Below are 20,148 nucleotides of genomic sequence, written 5' to 3'. Positions count from 1 at the left end.
TTGAAGGTGATATAATTCCTGCAATTCTATCATAAATCGACCAAATCAGATTATAAAATGGTCGGCGTGTGTTCGGCTAAAATTTAGATGTCTTTGTTATTACACTGGTATAGGACCAGTATTCAAACCAAACTCTTCACGTTATTGAAAGAAAAAATAAAACAGAGATGTAGAAAACAACGTTTATTTTAATAAATTCAGTACCACTTAAAGTAGACAACAAACATCAAGTCAAGATATTCACATGTTTATTTTGATGCCCAATGCCCAATTAAGTTCTAACTTCTAACATAAAAAAATATCTACGTTTTTGGCAAAAAGAAAACAGTTACTAAGGTTCGAATTGTTTACTAAAGCCCTCCGCTGAAAACTAATTCAAAAATATTAATTTCTTTTGACGGAAAACATTATGAAAACATCATAAATCAACCAGCACCAAATCAAAAATCAATGTTACACTCAAAATTATTCATTGTTACAAAATATTTACATAAAAGATATTAACTATTATACCCATAATGCTATTAAAAATTAATTTAATATTTGAATAAAATCTGCTCGTCACATGATAAATCTCTAGATCATATATAATTTATATACAAATATCTTAAAAATGTATTTCTATATATATGATCTAGGGATAAACGTCAAATTTTTGTTTATTTGCCCAAAAATTTGAAAAAGAAGAACACGTTTTTATTCCATTTTACCCTCATTTTCATAGCCTAGTTTTGCTGAATTCGCTCTCCGGATATAGAGTATAAATAAGTAAAATAAGGAAAACTCTCGTGGTATATACTAAAGATGAGCAAAACTGCGATTGTGATTTATAAATCGCTGTGACTAACCTGGGATAGGGGGGATAGGTAATATAAAATATATAACAAAATATAGTAAATAAAAAAATGGCTGAAAGTGTCCAATGTTAACAGATGTTCCTTACCATAATCTACCGTATGATCGAATAAAAACGCCGTCAGCGATGGCTATGAAATGATCGCTGTCATTTTATATGTAAAATTATTTAGGTAATGTCATTGATGTTCATTTCCAAGCCAACTAGACGCCGTTTTTTTTCGATTATACAGTATGTCTTCTAGTTGATAAAGGATAAAAATAGATAATTTTTATAATTTGAATCTAAAAAACTGTTCTTATGAATATTTTTTTAATTAAATTCAAATGTTGCTAGTAATTCATCTACTCTATAATAGACAAAATAACATAGATACATACACTTTATACAAAATAAATTATAAAAAACTCAACAATCGCTTTATTTAACTGTCAACAATCGTTTTACTTAAATCGAAACAATCTGAATTATACCTGAGAGCAACTATTATTAATCATAACCAAAAACAAGAATTTTTTAACATTTTCAATCCATATAATAAACCCATTATAAATCTAATACTATATTAAAATATTATTATATAAAAAATAATATATAATTATAAAAAATTAACTAACTAATAAATTATACACAGATTGTTAACTGGACGGTTGTTTATTGGGAAACCGAATGGTAACACTGCTCCTACCCATTCAGTTCCAAATGAGTACTAAGCTAAGCTGCCGACTCGTCCCGTCGCGTCGTCTCTCAACGAGCGGGCCGAGGTTGCCATACTTCAACCATAAAGCTCTCGCCGCTAGTAATAAACAAATTAACAACCTGTATACAGGGTCCGGCAATAGTGCGTCGGGCATCTGTAGCCCCTAGAATAAAAAACTTGACAATTTTGTTTAAGTGCAAATCTAAAGTATGTACCAGGATGTATTTCAGGAAAATATTTTAAATTCTATAGGGTGGCTCAAAAAAGTGTGAGTGGACCTGGATGATTTTTTTTAAACGGAACACCCTGTATATTATTGCATTTTTGGCTTCCTTTCAGATCACTTTACATAGCCCTAAGATATGAATAAATACATTTCGATAGTTTCAGAGATATTAAAAAATAAATCAAAAATATATATTTTTCAGCCCTTCTTATAAAAAAATATTAGAAATACAAGAACTGTTCTGAAATCAAAACTTTAGATGGTCTGTACTTACTTTGCTATAAATATGAAAATCTTAAATTATACAGGATGTTCAAAATTCTACGCCAAACTTTCTAAAATATAAAATAATTCTTCTTCGTTTTTTTAAATAGAACACCCTGTATATTATTTTTTTAATAGATGGAGAATTAAAAAATGAACATTTTTTGTATTTAGAGTATTTCAAAATTTTTAACGGTTTCGCAGATATTTGCGGTTTTATATTTCATATGGCATTTTCCACAGTAAATTTTTATCAAAGCCACCCAATGATTTTTCTCTCGTATTTTACCATTGAAAGCGCCATATGAAATAATACTACGTGTATCTGCGAAACAGTTAAACATTTTGAAATACTCTAAATACAAAAAATGTTCATCTTTAAACTCTCCATTTAATAAAAAAATAATATACAGGGTGTTCCATTTAAAAAAACCAAGAAAAATTATTTTATATTTTAGAAAGTTTGGCGTTGAATATTGAACATCCTATATGATTTACGATTACCATATTTATAGCAAAGTAAGAACAGACCATCTATAGTAAATACCTCATATAGTTTTGATTTCAGAACAGGTTCTTGTATTTTTAATAATTTTTTTAAGAAGCGCTGAAAAATATATATTTTTGATTTATTTTTTAATATCTCTGAAACTATCGAAATATATTTATTCATATCTTAGGGTTATGTAAAGTGATCTGAAAGGAAGCCAAAAATGCAATAATATGCAGGGTGTTTCATTTAAAAAAAATCATCCAGGTACACTCACAGTTTTTTGAGCCACCCTATAGAAGTTAAAATATTTTCCTGAAATACATCTTGGTACATACTTCAGGTTTGCACTTAAACAAAATTCTCAAGTTTTTTATTCTAGGAGCTACAGATGCCCGACGCACTATTGCCGGACCCTGTATAACCTGTATACTACATATAAACATATTTTCCAACGCTTCATAAGAACGACGGGGCACGAACTGTGGTTCAGTTGCTAGACAAATATTACTTCAGTTGCGAATTGTAATTGCGAATGTGATTTTGTCGATGCCGAGATGCCGCGGTGCGATCTAAAATCGCAGTGGTGGGAACTGCGATCGCAACTCCCAGTTGCGAATTGTAATTGCAAATGTGATTTTGTGATTTAGTCCAAAAAATGTTTCAAAAAATTTCGAATTTTCTTTCGCGAAAAAAAACCTCATAGGTGTGTTTCTGGGGTTGAAATATACTACCAGTTAAAATACTTGCACTTATTTCTGGGACACCCTGTATAATATTTATAAAAAAAATCACCTGTCATTTTCAGCGTAAAATTTTGGCCCTCTACCTACACCATGACGCGAGCGTGTTAACCAATGTGTTCTGCACGCAGTTGCTCGGTTTCGAGAGTATCATGCAGATCCTAGAGAAGAACTTCGTGCTCTGGGGCTGGGATATCACCTTCGAGAGCAACAGACAAAAGTTCCACACGGCGCTGGCTAATTGTCTTGGCCTTACCGCGCCACTCAGTCTCAGGAACATTCCGGTAGACAGATTGCCCGCCATGGTGCTTATAATGAAGATCAGATCGGCCACAGAGATATTTAACGTCATCAACGGTAAGTGTAGAAACATTTATTGATGAAACTTTTGTATTTTATACATTAAAATTGTCACGTTTTTCGTGGGGTTTGGTGTGGATAATTTTAATTCAGATTAAATTAACGAAATTTATTTGCTAATAAAATGGTGGTTGCTTCGAAAGAACATCGATTGAAATTTTCAGAGGTGCGGTTTCACGCACCATCATAGCCAGTTGGATCACCAACCTTCGAAGGGAGACGGCGACCTAAAACGAAGAAGACAACTTATCTAAATCCGTAACTTTCCCTTAAATTTCGGACGCCTGGCAACCCTAAAAGATATACTCAAGACAAGGTTATTAAAAGATAGGGTTGTCTCATAACTCGATCCGCCATTATCGGAAACGTCATCTACTACGTCACAGGGATGCTACCGCCCATAGATAAAGGGATAAAAACTGCCGACAGTCCGACGGTGCATTTCTGAATCGATATTCACTGTGTATATGGTGTATGGCGTCCATAGTTTTTAGTTGTTTGATTTTTTTTTCTTTATTACATTGCCCATTTATCTCTCTTTGTCCGTTGCATTCTGTATTTTATTCTTTTTATCTATGATTTTATACGTTCTGTCTACGTCACATGTACAGTGACTGTATACAAGACAGTGGCAACAATTGAAAATAAGCTCCTCCCATCCGCCATGTTGCTGCTAAACCGTTACTTGGAAGAAATGTTTTAAATGGACTTTCGGGAACATTTACATAAAAAACTGTCTTTCTAGAATTGAAATGTTACTTTAAATGTTTCTTAAGTACATAAAAAGGTATAGGGTGTTTCCACATCTCCTATCCACCCATTTAAGTAGATAAAAAGAGGACAGGTTCATAAAAAAAACACTTACAAAATATTTACAACAATTTATAGGCTACACATTTTATTTTTTCCAATAAACAGATTAATACATAAATACACGAAAAATATATGTATTATATATAAAAATTACTATAAAAGTTGCCCAGCTATGGATTTACTGGCATGTTTTTTAACGATTGATTTCTTTTTTTTTTTGAACTAATTTTAAGTCTAAATATCACAAATCTACTGATTATTTTATTTTTTAAATTATGGCAGTTCGGCAAATCAATCTCTAAATGACTCATTTTTTTAAGAAAAAAATCTTTTAAATCTACATTCTGAGTAGAGACAATTGAGAAATATTTTTGAAAAATACTTTCCATCTCAACAAAAAAATAAAATAAAATTTCACTGCAAAAAAACAGACCATTTTCTTTGAATCTTTTGATTAAGCTAAATTTGCTAAATTTTTTGTAGATTGGCTGTTTGGAACCAGCAGCATTCATACATTTGCACAACTCTTAGAAGTTTTAATTATACTTTTAAGTATATATCCGCATATATTATATAAGGAATTTATTTCGCTATTGTTCAGATTAAAAGTGTTTTGAAAATCCTTGGGAAGGTCCACTGGCTCATACGTATGTTTTGTAGTATTTATCGTATTTAAAAATCCGCCAATAAAATATCTGTCATCTTCATCATAACTACTGCTATCTGCGTTTTTTAAATATTGTGATACACAAATTAATTTCAGATTATTTTTAACCTGAGCCGCATTAGGAACGACCTGTTTGCTTCTCAGTACACAGAATAAATTTTCTAGACAATCTTGAGAAAACCGACTAGTCAATATAAAATGATATTTTTTTTCTTCTAGTAAAAATTCCTGCACTCCAACATTGAAGTGGTGGAAATTAGCACTCCTGTTTGCGAAGGCTTCCAAATCTTCTTGTATCCAACCTGTATTTTTTCAAAAAGGTCTATAAAGTTCTTTAGAAAATTTATTGAGTCGTTGTAAATTTCAATATTGTGCTTGCTTAAAGCACTTGCAGGATTTCGAGATGTCATCAGGTAAAACCATTTTTCGACTTGGTCTAGGAACCAAGCAGTTGTCAAATACTGAGGTTTGTCAAGTTCTTCTGCAAGAAACTTTAAAGCACTACTTACACTATGACTGATTACATTAGTAGAAGTAGATACTTTCATCTGTGAAAAATGTGTTGGAAGTAAATCCTCCTCTGACAACTTTGGTGCTAATTTAAACATGTGTTGCTCTTGATGTTTAAGCACGTCATATATGTGACTTGACAATACTCCATTGCTTGGTAAACAATACTTTTTTACAACATCATTGGGAAGTATAATAATTTTGTTATTCATTAACATTGATTTTATGTTATTAAACAGGTGAGGAACATCTGCAAAGACATATATATATCCAGGTTTTATGGGGTGCACAGTTTTGCAATTAAGTCTAGAGCGTCTGCCTGCCATTATACCATATACTTTCCAAAGTGTTTGATTACAGGAACCCATGTCAGATGTAATGCTTAGAATGTTTAATTTTAGCTCTTCGGCTTGTTGAAATATACTGTTGATTATATCTTTAAATACAGTGCCATTGACAGAATCCGCAGTGAAGTAGTAGGTAACTATTTGTTTCCAGCGAGATGATACTCCCCCTAGCATAAACACAAGAACGTGTGTTGCAGTTCCTGTATGGTTGGTAAAGTCACCTCGCCAAAATATTTGTTAAGGGAAGTATCATATGTATTTCCTGGTGTTATGGCCATCTCATCCATTACTAATACGCATTCTTTCTCATGCGGCACAAAATTTTGAACTTTAATCTTTAAAAATTCAAAAACCTCAGTTAAGCTACCACTATCAAATTTAAGATTTTGTAATTTTCTCTGCAAGGTACGAATGGACGGTAAAGGCATTCCTTGTTTTAGTAGCTCGTTATATCCATTGTTTCCACTACTAAACTTTAATTTGAGTGATTTTGTCACCGTTTCATTTGACCACTTCATAAATTTTGTTGTTTTCTTTGTTTCTTTTTTCTTTAAAGCCAAAAGCTGATCTTTGTTAAAAATCTGACTCATACATGGCTGTTTTACTGCTTTAATCAAGAGTGTTTGCCTCTTTTTACTATTTGTCAATAGTCTTCTATACAAACAAACAAACAACGCTTTATTGTGCAAAAAGCCAAAACAGCTTCATCGACAAAGCACTCACAAACAACAAAATCACAAAAAAAATACAAACAACAAAAAATACACAATACAAATAATACAATTCAAATTATATTTTAATACTTTTTTTTCTTTCTTTCATAAATAAATTTTCATAGAAAATGAGCTTTTCTTTTAACTCACCAGTACATAACTTTGTTGTTTCAGCAATGGGGGCAATGGAAGAGCTATCTGAACATGTTGTGTTTGACTTTTTTCTGTTGTTAGTATTGGTGATATTTTCACCTAGAACAAGTAAAAATAACTAATAAGTAAAAATACATAGTATTGCATTTAAAATAATGAAGTTTTTATGTAAAATACATATTTAAAATAGACCAGCAATTTTTGATACCCCGGTATACATTTAAGGAACCAATACATTTTTTTAGTAAAGTTTATTTCTCTGGTTTCAAAGTCACCACAAGAATTAACTTTAAAAAGTAATGTACAGGGTGTTGACATTTTTTTATTATAGCATGCATAATTAAATACCTTTAAATATCTCAAAAACCAAAGCATTTAAACATATTAAACCCTTATAATAAATGCCTTATTTTATGCCCAACAATCAAAAAATGAAATAAAATACCGGGTGTCCCATAAGAAAAAAAATATAACTTTGGTATGGATCTTAGTTCTGACACACCCTGTACATTTGAAAATAATTTTAAATTATGCACATTGTCTCTCTACATATACCCATAAAACTTTATGTTTCTACATCTTTTCGTTTTCGTATAATCAACCGAGGCGAATGAGGTGCGTCACCCTGTATATTATAAATGGAAAAAACTTTAATTAATTATTTACAACTGCCTTTTGTTCTTTTCATTTATTGATTATTGTTTTCATTTCCATTTGCATATAGATTGATACTAGTATAACAGTAGGAAACGTGTAAAACAGACAAAGGAAAATACTATCAATAAAAACTGAGAATTTTTTTGCACTTACGTGTAATCAAAACATTTTTTTCTTCGGGTAATATTGATTTCCTTGGCTTTGATGGTTTTCTGCTTTTCTGCGGCTTAGAAAATGAGAAAATCGTAGGAATTGCAGATGGACCTAAAAAATGGACCTAAAATTTTCAAAACCAAAATCTTTAGTACCTGTTAGAATAACCACACAATCAATATATATTTTTTTACGAGGGGTAAACCGCTGGTGTATTTTGGTGTACAAGATGTTGGCATTTTTGGCATTTTCGTGGTATTATTGATATTAGTACGAAATTATTTGGCATTACTGTCGTATTTTTTGGCATTACTTTGGCATTAGGGTACAGAAATTCGTCAACGGTTTACCTCTTGCTTTTTTGTATTGAATAAACAAATCTCAAATAAATACATGGGTCAAATAAATACATGGGTCAAATAAATACAAGAAATGGAAATTATACTTGTCCTTATATTATTGCCTCACATAAATAAGAATAATCCGTAGGAATCCAATTGTCTCTTTTTGTTCGAAGAAGCCATTTCTTTCTTCTCAAAGGGTCCCTAGGGAATCTTTTCATTAAGAATCCTTTCTTTGCTGAATTACTACAATTAACTGCAGCACAACCAGGCATATTTTGACCAAAACAATCTGTTAACAAATAAACAAGAGTATTATGACATTTTTAAATATATATTTTTAACTAGTTGAAGCCTGGCACATCCGCCACGACATCAGGAAAAATACTTATTTTTTTTAATTAAATGATCCGGGACGACAGTTTTTAGAAGAGCCAATTAGCTATCTTTCTAGAGCAAGTCGTTACTTCAATAGAGACGACACAGATAAACATTAGCATTTTATATATGTATGTAGATACATATGTTAAGTAATTATATACACGCAACTAGATATACAGACTTGTTTTTATTTTGAATAAATTAGAAAAGAGAATAAAAAAATATTTACATATTAATAGTAACATGTTAACCTTACTATAAAATAGCAAATGACTTACCACTAATAATAACACTAAAAATTAGACACTAAACGATATTTTCAAGTTCATACACTAAACTTCTTACAGAAATCACTAACTGAAGCACTATATTACGACAAAAAGGTCTTCAAGTCCACTAAAAACTTATCAAAATCAACATAAAATCCAAAATTGCCACAATAACTCAACGTAAACAACAAAAGATTTGCAACAACATGGCGGAAAAAGTTACGTGACAAAACTGACCAATTAAAAATTATACCCTCTATTGGCCCTGTTCCCAGAAGAATCTCTGACTAGTCAGCGCGGTTCTTATTGGTTGAAATGCATAGAAACCTGACTAACAATCAGGTTTCTACGCATTTTAACCAATGAGAAACGTGCTGACTAGTCAGGGATTCTTCTGGGAACAGACCTATTGTCGCCACTGAATATAGTCACTTTAGTCACATGGATGATATTCCGCTTCGCTATTGGTCCAAAAGTTACGAGACAACCTTATCTTTTAATAGCCTTGTACCTCAGATTAGGTATCCTATAAGTATACAGATAAAAATCTTGTCCCTAATTTGTGGTACGAAAATTGTTTTTTATGACGATGTGCAAACGAGTCAAATTTCCTGTGCGCAAAAATAAACTCGTGTAAAGTAACAATAAACAGCGTAATAGAGAGATATCGCTAAACCGAATAGCGTGCATGGACGTTAATAAGGCCAGGTGTTATTTCCTTTACGTGAGGTGGTATTAACTCTCTTCATTTATAGTTATCGGATCGGAAAGAATTCTGATCGCGTCGCGTCCGCTATTTAAACTTAACCTAACTTTGAATTTAAAACTTTGAAATTGTTGTGTTTACTAGGTATTTTAAAACTAAAGGGCTAAAGTGCTTATTTCCAGTGCTTTATTGTTCAACGTCTGCCAGTGGGTTTAGGGTAACAAGCAACAAATTCTCTTTGAAGGGTTAAGTCGTCATCTGCTGTAAACCTAACACTCTTTATAGGTTCTTTAGTATTGGAAGAGGTGGAATCCATATTTTGGACCATATTTATTTAATTAAAACTAATCCCAGCTACTTAAATATCAAATTACCTAATAAAACTAAAGCAATAATTCAAAACAATTCAAACATAACCTAAAATAAAAGTTCAAGCCTTTCCAAACACCCACGATTTTTTTTATCTGCATATTAACTACTGGGAACTAACAATAATCATAATGGAGTGCAACATGGGTTTTTTTGTAAACATTAGAACACCCACGATTTTTTTTTATCTAAAATAAAAGATCTCGCCGGCCGGCACCGGTTGTCAAATACCCGCACATGCCCATTTAAGCAATTTTTAAACGTTATCAGAGGTTATTTAGAAAGAGCGCTTGGTGTAATTGATCCGCATATTACGTCAGGCGGTAACGTTATTAGCGGGTGTTGCGTTAAAAATTGACTCGCGCATATCGTAACCATGATAAGGTACGCGTAAATACTGGATGACGCTATTCGGTTTTCCGATATCTCTCTAATAACTGTGCCGGTCAGGCGCTGTGTACAATTTTAGAGGCCATAAGTGGGCGTGCCATGTGCGCAAACTAGTCACCTATCTAGTGCCCGATTCCGAAAATTGGAACCACGAAAAACAATAAAGAAAAAACAAAGATTATAATCTGTATAATCTGTGCTTGTACTCAGTATACATACAATATGATCGAAAAAAACGGCGTCAGCGATGGCTATGAAGTGAAGCAGTACCTATATAAACACCAAACAGGATTATAATATTTACAACCATAAAACCCAAATTTGCAGTAATTGTTATTAAATTCTTTTTATTTTAATAAGTATTCAATTCGCCAAACTGCAGTGAGCTAAAAAGTTAAAAACAGTTCTCAGACATAACCACAGTATATATATTTTTTTATATTTGTAGGTAATGTTGGAGTAAATGAACTGCTTTCTACGCTCATCGAATGTGTGGAAGTGTTCAGCGAACATCAGAGTGTCGAAATAAAAGAGGAAGCAGAAAGGGCTGAACGAGAATTGGTCAAGTGGGAACAGGATCAAGCTTATCGCGAAAGTTTAGAAGCGGATAGGTAAGTAAAAATATATATTTTTTTATAATTATCGGTGGAATGAATTAACAAAAAGAGTTAATGAAGCTGGTACCGCTACGCGACCTCTAACCCAAGGAATATACCTAGCTAGAAAAAGAATGGACTCTGCCATCATTCTGCCATACTGAAAAATGGTCCTACAGAAGTGGCGCCATCTATTGAGTAGGGCTTGTTTTAAATTGATCGAAGCGCGGGCTTTTTAAATGAGCGTATTTATTGAATTTTACTCTAAAATAATTAAATTTGATTATTAAATCTTATTTTTACACAAATTCAACAATACTAATAACAAGTATCGTTGTGATGTGTAAGAAATAAGATTTAACAGTATAATTTATACAATTATTAAATAAAATTAAAATAAACATGTGTAAATATTATTTATTATTTAAAGTTTTTATTTATAAGTCAAATATTTAAACATCGTTTATTATAATAAAACAAGACCAACGTAATACGCCTAAAGTTTTGTAAATGGAGTAAATATAAATAGGTACTTAAATGATGGCAAAAATAAAAGACTTACATTATATTTTTAGGGCCACAAACAAAAGGAATTGTCTAATAAAAACACATATAACAAACACATAAATTATAGTTTGAAAAACGTTTTGATAATCATCACAAAACATCCCCCTTTAGAACTTTTTCTTTAATGGCCACAAGCGGGAGTAAAAGACCAACCACCCGAACAAACACTAGAGGCGCCACCGGTCATCAAATGGTGTAAAAATTGCGAAAATTTAATCATCTAATTTTGACACAAGGTGTCGCGCTTAACTTTTTCAATTTTAATTCAATATTCATTGTTTTTAAACTATATTATTAGACTTTGTTGTATTTTGTGAATGTAAAATGTTTTCTTAGTATAAAGTTGCATTATAGTAATTTAAATTATATTACATACATATTTAAGATTCAAATATTATGACATATATGTCAGTTGCCGTCTAAAATGTCATCTTGATAAAAAGTTAGTTATTGTCAAAAGTAGTTAAAATCATGTTAAAATATTAAAATTTACAAGTTATAATTGGACATTTTATATTATTTCAACAACAAACACATAATAGTACAGCGTAATGTTGATATGCAGGTCCAAAACAAAAGTGCCGTTATATTTTTCAGTTTTCGTTGTCAGCCGCGGAAGTTTCAGTGATTTTAGTGTTGTCGGATCTTTTTATTTGTGAAATAGAAATATTGCGTTTGGATTGCAAAACTAAAAGTGGAAGTTTTATTGCAATGTAAGTAAGCGTTTGTCCATTTTATATTTTACTTTTTCCATACCTACGACAAATATACATATATTGAAATTTTATAATTCGTTTTATTTAAAAAATGTTAGAAAACAAGCTTTTAATCCTGTAATTGGCATAATTGTTATGTAATATATTCCATTTAAATGTAATATATTACTTTTCAATTAAAAAAATGTAAATTTAAAAAATATATTAAAAATATATACAGGCATTAATTGAAATTTTTTGAGTTTTTGACAGACGAAATTCTAAAGGGGGATGTTTTGTGTTAATCATTTTTGATAATATTATGATTGGCGCTATGACAACGACAATATTTTTTGAGAATTTGACAATAGTATGACAATGGCTGTTGGGAACTATGGAAACTACAAAAAAATCTGATTGAACGCCATCTAGCAATAACTAGTAGTAACTTCTTAACCTAAAAATTAATTGCACTACCACCTAGCGCCTGAGGCTGGAACTATTTTATTTGAAATTTCCGTGGAAACGGTGGAACCGCTTTTGCTATTTCACTTTCCTGCCCCGCTCTAACCCTCCTGCCAAACATGTCCCAAACGTCAAACATGATGGGCAGTTCATAGTAGTATATAGTTCACAATAATCACCAAAGCCGGCTTGTCATACTGAAATGATAATTGAAAAAATTGCAACTTGTTGGTGTCAAGTTCATTTCGCTCTTAAAAATTAACCAAGCTATATATTGACATGATCCAAAAAGTAAAATGCTCAGGAGACTTGGCTCTGGCCGTAAAATTATATTTTAAGAACATTTACACACGAAATTATTGCACAGGGTGTTTTAAATTAAGGTAAAAAACAACTCCTCGATTAACCTTGTATAATATGCCAAATACTAAAGTTTATAAAAAACAAAGTTTACAAATTAAAGTTGATATAATTATGTACAGGTTGCTTAAAATTCATGAAAATAGGGCTAAAAATAACAAAAATATTAACACTTAAAATTTGACCAAACATTTTTCCGTTGCGTTTTTTTTGCATCTGTATTTCCTTTGGCCACACACCCGCTTTACCCGACACCCGAGAGCGACCCGAACAGCACAGCGTAATAGACTCTTAAGTCAGCTTTCGAAAAATGACTTAAAATCAAATGACTTCAGTCATTAAAGTGATTTAAATCAAAAAAAGACTTAAGTTTTCTGTGAGCTTGCAGCTCTGTCTACTGTATCATTTTTTTTCATAAAATTTCATGATTATATCGATACATTTTTTGTACAAGGAAGTTTTCTAATTCCAGAGCGAAAGAGGAAGCGAAACAGCGACAAGAAAAAGAAGAACAGGAGGCGAGAAAGAAGATCGAGAACGAGAAGGCGGAAACGGCGGCGAAAAAGGAGGCGTACAGGAAAGAGGTGGAGGCCCGGCTGCCTTCGGAGCCCTCTGCCGGACTCGGCGAGCAAACCAAGATCAGGTTCAGATTGCCCAAAGGCCTCAACATAGAAAGGCGGTTCTCGGCAGAAAGTCCACTAAAAGTGAGAGCATTTATTATAATATATTTTGGCTTATCAAAGCCCCTGTTCCAATTGAATAAAATCAAATGTCGGCATACTATGTGAATGTACCGTATGATCGAAAAAAAGGCTTCCAGTTGGCTGGAAAATGACGATCGATGACATTTTCCATATAAATTTACATATAAAATGACAGCGATCTTCACTTCATAGCCATCGCTGACGCTGTTTTTATTCGATCATAAGGTATATCATGATGGTTATTACATGTCATTTTAATTCAAATTAGATTGTTATTCTACAATTCGCTAGATGTGTACTTCCTTACGATTTTTTATTTTTATACAGGGTGAGTCTTAAATAAGTGCAAATATTTTTAGGGCTGGTAGATCTCTATAAAAGAAACATATTTTCTCTTTATAGTTTTTGTTAAGTTAGTCCAAAATAACCTAGTTATTTAAGTTTCAAATTAAAAAAAAATTGAGAAAGTTTTGAGAGCCACCGGATTTTTTCTTTAATTTGTTTCTCTAATTTTAATCTACTACCGATATTGACTGAAAATTTCAAAAAAAATTTATTGTAAAGGCGCGTTTCTTGTTTAATGGTGTTCGCCAGTAGCACTGTTATCCTACACAATAAATAAAAGCTTATTACCTCTGATTGAATAGGATATAAGCTATTAAGTTATTATTTATTATATTCTTAACGTGCAGGTCCTGCCTTATCTATACACATTTCAGAACATGGAAAACCCCAATATTTTCTCATTTCCTTAAACACTCACGAAAGGTACGCATTTACTAACAAAATCTATCTTTGTGAAATCGCCTTCTTCAAAATTATTGTACCTTTCTTATGTCGGTATATGGGGTAAAAGTTTGCTTTTGTTGACTAATTGTTTTAGAGACTTGACTCTTGACTGATTTGTCAACTTGGGAAGGCAATCTTCGTTAAAGCGATTTTTTTCTTTAAACTATAAATAAAAATGAATTGTATCAACTTAAAAATACTTTGAAACTAGTAAACACAACAATTTCAAGACATTCACGAACAGACGCTATAGGCGGTAGGGCCGAGCCGGGCCGAATTTATTATATTAAAAAATTGGCGCCGGGAGGCACGTATAGCCGCCCATATTAAAATATGTTAATAAAAAGTTGGTAGGCAGTTCTTTTAGTTTCAAAGTAAAGGAATATTTCCAATTTTTTTTATCTCAAAAACTGCAACTTTGATTTTGATGTATTTCAAACGTTGTTGCAAATATTACTCCTAATCTTAAATTTAAAACCGTCAGGGTCTCCCATACCCCCTTACCAACCTCCCACCCCCACCAAAAACTAACGGCCAGATTCTCGGGTGCCACAATATTTTTGTGCCAAATTTGGCTAAAATCGGTTTAGCGGTTTTTGCGTTATCGTGTTACAGACGGACAGACAGACACCATGAAAATATTTTGTATTTAGGTCATTTATGACCCAAATAACTCATTTTGAGTTAAATTAAAAAATATTTTTTTTTGCCGATCTTAATAGCCTACCATACCTGTTGGTATGGTCGGCTAAAAATTCCTGTCAATAACCCTTTATGGTTTGAAAACGTATAAATAAAATAACGTGGCTTGATACAGGTTTGTTTATACTTATACCTTATATTTTTTATATTGTTACATGCTGTTGAAATGTAGTTTTTATAATACTGAAACCATCAATCTCTAATAAGATTGTCCTTCTCTAATAAGATATCTAACCTAACCTAACCTAACATATTACGTCAAAACTGACACTTACTTGACAGTGATCACTTGATAGAATAACAAAACAATATCAAATCTATTTTAATTTTAAAATAAAATAAAAATCGTTTTTAATTTTGTTAAACTCATTATTTTTTTATTTGACTAATTACCATTTAATAAAAATAATAAATAATATAAATAATAATACATTGCGTGTGGAGTACACACAATACTACAAGGAGATGTATTGTATAGGTAGGAAGTAGGAAATTTTGAATTCCAACCACATTATTTTAATCGACGCGAACTCTCGAAAAATAAACATTGGATAGATATTGGCTTGTGCTGACAAGGTAAGAAACGTAAAATCGAGCAAAAACAATTTATTATACTCAAAACGGCCGTTTTATGTGTTCGTTAACACAGGTATTAAGTAGAGATGTAATAATGTATGCTATACATACAGTTATAATTAAACTTAAAACCGATTAAAGGGGTGTGTTTTATTCTACAGTTATTTATTATGTACATACTGAAATAGATAAATTAATCATAATGGCACAACTAGTATTTCTGCACTTTATAATACAGGGTATTTTGTTCACACCTTTTCTGAATTTTCCACCCTTTTTCAGCAATTTTTATTTGCAATTTTTGCATTTTCCATGGTAACCATTTTCCATGGCCTTAACCATGGTAATATCAGAGATTATAAGAAATTAGACCGTGGAAAAATTTGCTGTGAACAGGCAGTTAAAAAAGTTTTCAAATATAAACAGGGAAATTTAAAACAAAAAGCACGATTTTTTCAACATCTTTTTTTTTGCAAAAAAACTTAATAAACGTGTTCCTGGGATCGAAATATACCACCCCTGAAAATATTTGCACTTCTTTAAGATCCACCCTGTATAGGGTGATTCACGGCGATGGCACCTTAGACATTTTTGGAAACTCTACTTTCGTATCTCAAAAGTTTTCTATTACACTAACCTATACCTATCTCTAATAGTTTTTAAGATAAAAAATAAAACGTGTAAAATTGACAAAAACATGATAGTGAATAAGCATTGGTAAAATCGTGAATTAAATATTTTTAAAGTTTAAATTTGGGTAATAAGTTAACGAAAGTCGATATATTCGATCTGTCTATATAAACCGATTGGATACACAGAGAGAGCAAAAAATATTATTTATTTCCGTTTGTTACAAAGTTTCTCAAATCTTTGTTAGTTTAAATTCAACCCTATGTATAATATTCAAAAAATCAAAAGACTAATTAAATTGCTTTTCAACCATAGATCACGTTCCTATACCTAAACCTTCCGGTTTCTTAAGTAGAGCTATTTAAAAATTAATAATTCTATTATAGTTTCATTTCCAGAATTTCGTTACCATGACAATTTTAGAAATTTAGCAGGTAAACTCTAATTGATACTTATAAAGTCTGAATATTTGTCATGGTAACGATTCTCTTTAAACGAAACAATTATAATAGAATTATTATCTTTTAAAGGGCTTTACTGAAGAAACCAGAAGGTTTAGGTATAGGAACATGATATATCGTTCTAAAGCAATTTCATTTGAGTTTTGATTTTTTAAATAATATACATAGGCTTGAATTTAAAATACAAATAATTTGAACGATTCTAAAACAATGGAATGTAAACTTTTTTCGTTTTCCTGTTATTACCGATTCTGAATCGTCCTAGAACTGTGATGCGTATACGCAGAAGGAAATATGAAGACATTATTTCATTTGCGCATGCGCTGCAGAGTTCTAGGACGGTTCAGAATCGGTAATAACAGGAAAACGAAAAAGCTAATAATTATTTTTCTGACCTCCCTGTTTGATATCCAATCAGTGGATTTCATATACCGTGTGCGTCTCAAAAGTGGCTCACCCATATAACTTTTTTATTTTTTCAGATAAAAAGACGAAATTTGGTATATTAGTATAATATGACATAAATTAGGATTGATTGACGTATTCAATTGTTTTTGGTCACTTCCTCTTTCACCGGAAATGACTAAACTTTTGAATTTTAAATGGCACCCTCGATATATTTTTACTTTATTCAATAGCAAATGACACTCTGAATAGAATGACATATCATAGGTCAACTTTTGACATTTTCGCTTAAAAACTAATTGTATTTTAAATTTCAATCTAGAGTGCCATGACTGAATGTGTGAAAAATGCTAATTTTTAATCAAGGAGCTTTGGAAAAATAAATTTGATCGTCTAATGTTTTTCTTGTCTTCTCCTGGCCAGTTAGAAGATGCCCAAATCGTATTTTTAATCAGATCTCAATTTTTTCAAATGGAAGAAGGGTGGCTCATTAGCATATTTGGAAAAAGCATTTTTTACGAATAATTTGGTACCACACACTTGGCATTTTGAGTCAGATTGTCGTTATGAACCGCCGGCGCCGTTGCAATTTCAGATAAATCATATGCGAAAATATCAAAATTTGACATATGATATTATGTCATTCTATTCAGAGTGTCATTTTCTGTCGATTAAAGTAAAAAAATATCGAGGGTGTCATTTAAAAATAAAAAGTTGTAGTCACTTCTGGTAAAACAGCAAGTAACCAAAAACAATTGAATATGTCAATCAATCCTAATTTATGTCATGAAAATAACATACCAAATCTCGTTTTGTTATCTGAAAAAATAAAAAAGTTATAGGGGTGAGCTTTTGAGACGCAGCCGGTATATATTATCTAACATTAGTAATATTAATTAATATTTCTATTATAATAGTTAATAAATATATGGTTGATTTCAACAGATCGAATATGTCAACATTTCTTAATCTATAAACCAAATTTTAGTTTTCAATATGCCAAATTTATGATTTAACCTATGCTTATCTGCTTATTCAAGATCATGTTTTTGTCAATTTTTGTCTGCACACGGGTCGTTTGGCTTTCGAAGCGGAAGCGTCTCGAAGTTCAAATGAATCTCCCTTCAGTCTACCTTCGTATGTAAATAACAGTATGAATCATATTAACTCCGCGTCAACCGCCAAAGGCCCGTTCGTGGACTTACTACTATTTACGTAAGAAGTAGAATTCGATACGCTTCGGCTTCGTGAGTACGGTCTTAGACATGTTTTATTTTTTATCTCGAAAACTATCAGAGATTGGTATAGGTTAGTATAATAGAACAATTTTGAGATATAGAAGTAGTTTCGAAAAACATAACAATATACCGGGTGTTCCATTTAAAATAACAAAGATGCTACCACTTTTAGTATGAAACGGCAACATTGTAATGGTGAAAATAATTTAGACAGATGGATGTAGAAGTATGATAAGATGAGATATAGAAGTAGTTTCGAAATACATAATAATATACCGGGTGTTCCATTTCATATAACAAAACTGCTACCACTTTTAGTATGAAGCGGCAACACTGTAATGCTGAAAATAATTTAGACAGTTGGAGCAGATGCCTTTATGAAAAAATACAGATTTTCAAAAAAATCCTGTCACCAGTTCTCCATAAACGTCTAACATGCCATGGGCGTGAAACACCTTGTATTTACTGCAATTATAATAAACTTGTCCAACTTTTATTACAGGTTTTGCTAGACTTTTTAGTTGTACAAGGATATCCAAAAGAAGAATTCAAAGTTATCTCAAGCTGGCCTCGAAGAGATGTAAGTTTATTTTGCATTTTAGTACCGAATCGTAATTTTCTCATTTGTTGCATTCAAATTTTTAGTTGACTGTCCTAGACGAGAACGAAACACTCAAAGAGTTAAAGCTGTGTCCTCAAGAAACTGTGATATTAGAAGAACGTTAATTTAGTGTCGCCAGAGCGCGAGGTTGGATTTTTTATAACAGCATTTAAACAATTTGATTACAAATGTATAGTTAGTTAATATATTTTTAATTTAATGTAGTATTACTCCATTTAGTTACAGTAATTTAAGTATACTTACAGAATTTGATGTATAGATGTGTTTTATTTCTGAAAAGAATATGTTTTAAAAAGGAAGAAGGATTTTATACTAAAGGCAAAGGTTAGTTTTAGGTCGAGATTTCCGTAAGAAGAGTATAATGCGTTTATAATGTACTGAACAAAGAGAAAACAGTAAACACGTTGCCAAACGTGTGAAATAAATAGAGAAACTATGCACATTGCTAACAGACGTGCAGGGGCGGCTTGTCCTATGAGGCAGATGAGGCAGTGCCTCACCAATACATTTGAAAAATTACACTTATTAATCGATACATCTTTAATCACAATTTTATATATTTTTTTCCTATTTGCATTAATAATAATTGTATTTTTTAACCGTCATTCTACAATAAATTACGTCGATGGTATTCCTTTAAACGCGCTTCCTATCCCATATGCGACAAACTCGACGATGTATATCCATCTCATTTGTTCTTTAAGAGGTATATGTGCAGAGGTTTGCCTCTCGTATTGTGGTATATCGCACTGACGGAGCGACAGCGTTCACTGGAATCTTAACTCTGTAGAATGAAAAGAAAAAGCATAGGCAAAACCTTTAGTTGAAGAGAGATAAAATGTATGGTGTAGTAGCGCGTAAAAAGACCGTATTGAGGCGGGCCTCAAATGTAAATTTGAACCTTAAAAGCCGTTCTTTAAAAATATGTATCACTTCCCGATCAGCCCGAGAGATTTTAGGCGACAGGCTGAAAATGCAAAATTGCATTATTTGGGAATTTGGCTTAGTTTGAATCAGAGTTTTAATTAATTCTGCAGGTTATTACACTGTTTTGTCTACGTTTTTTAATGTGAATTGCATGTTTAATTACTCTTTTTACTGATTATTGTACATATAAAATAAATACCTAAAAAGTGGGCAGTGACTTATTGTTGATTGATATGATGATTTAGAGGGACCATGCATCATCAGAGGACTTCCCCAGGTAAAGTTTTTCGAATCATTTCTAGA

The 20,148-nt window shown here is 31.8% G+C and overlaps 1 protein-coding gene across 1 annotated transcript in view; it reads left to right on the top strand.

Moving 5' to 3' along the window:
- LOC115888419 (FAS-associated factor 1-like) overlaps positions 1-19,174 on the top strand; it is a 29,256-nt gene extending 10,082 nt beyond the window's left edge. Inside the window, exons 8-12 of the mRNA XM_030908156.1 lie at positions 3,345-3,636; positions 10,557-10,719; positions 13,264-13,495; positions 18,799-18,876; positions 18,942-19,174. Of these exons, the coding sequence (XP_030764016.1) occupies positions 3,345-3,636; positions 10,557-10,719; positions 13,264-13,495; positions 18,799-18,876; positions 18,942-19,022 (846 nt within the window). The 3' untranslated portion in view covers positions 19,023-19,174. The remainder of the gene's footprint in view (positions 1-3,344; positions 3,637-10,556; positions 10,720-13,263; positions 13,496-18,798; positions 18,877-18,941) is intronic.
- Positions 19,175-20,148: the final 974 nt, after the last annotated feature.

Source organism: Sitophilus oryzae, unplaced genomic scaffold, assembly GCF_002938485.1.
Source record: "Sitophilus oryzae breed Bouriz unplaced genomic scaffold, Soryzae_2.0 scaffold_738_pilon_pilon, whole genome shotgun sequence".
NCBI classification, from domain to species: Eukaryota; Metazoa; Arthropoda; class Insecta; order Coleoptera; family Curculionidae; genus Sitophilus; species Sitophilus oryzae.
This window is presented reverse-complemented; position numbering and strand designations above follow the sequence as displayed.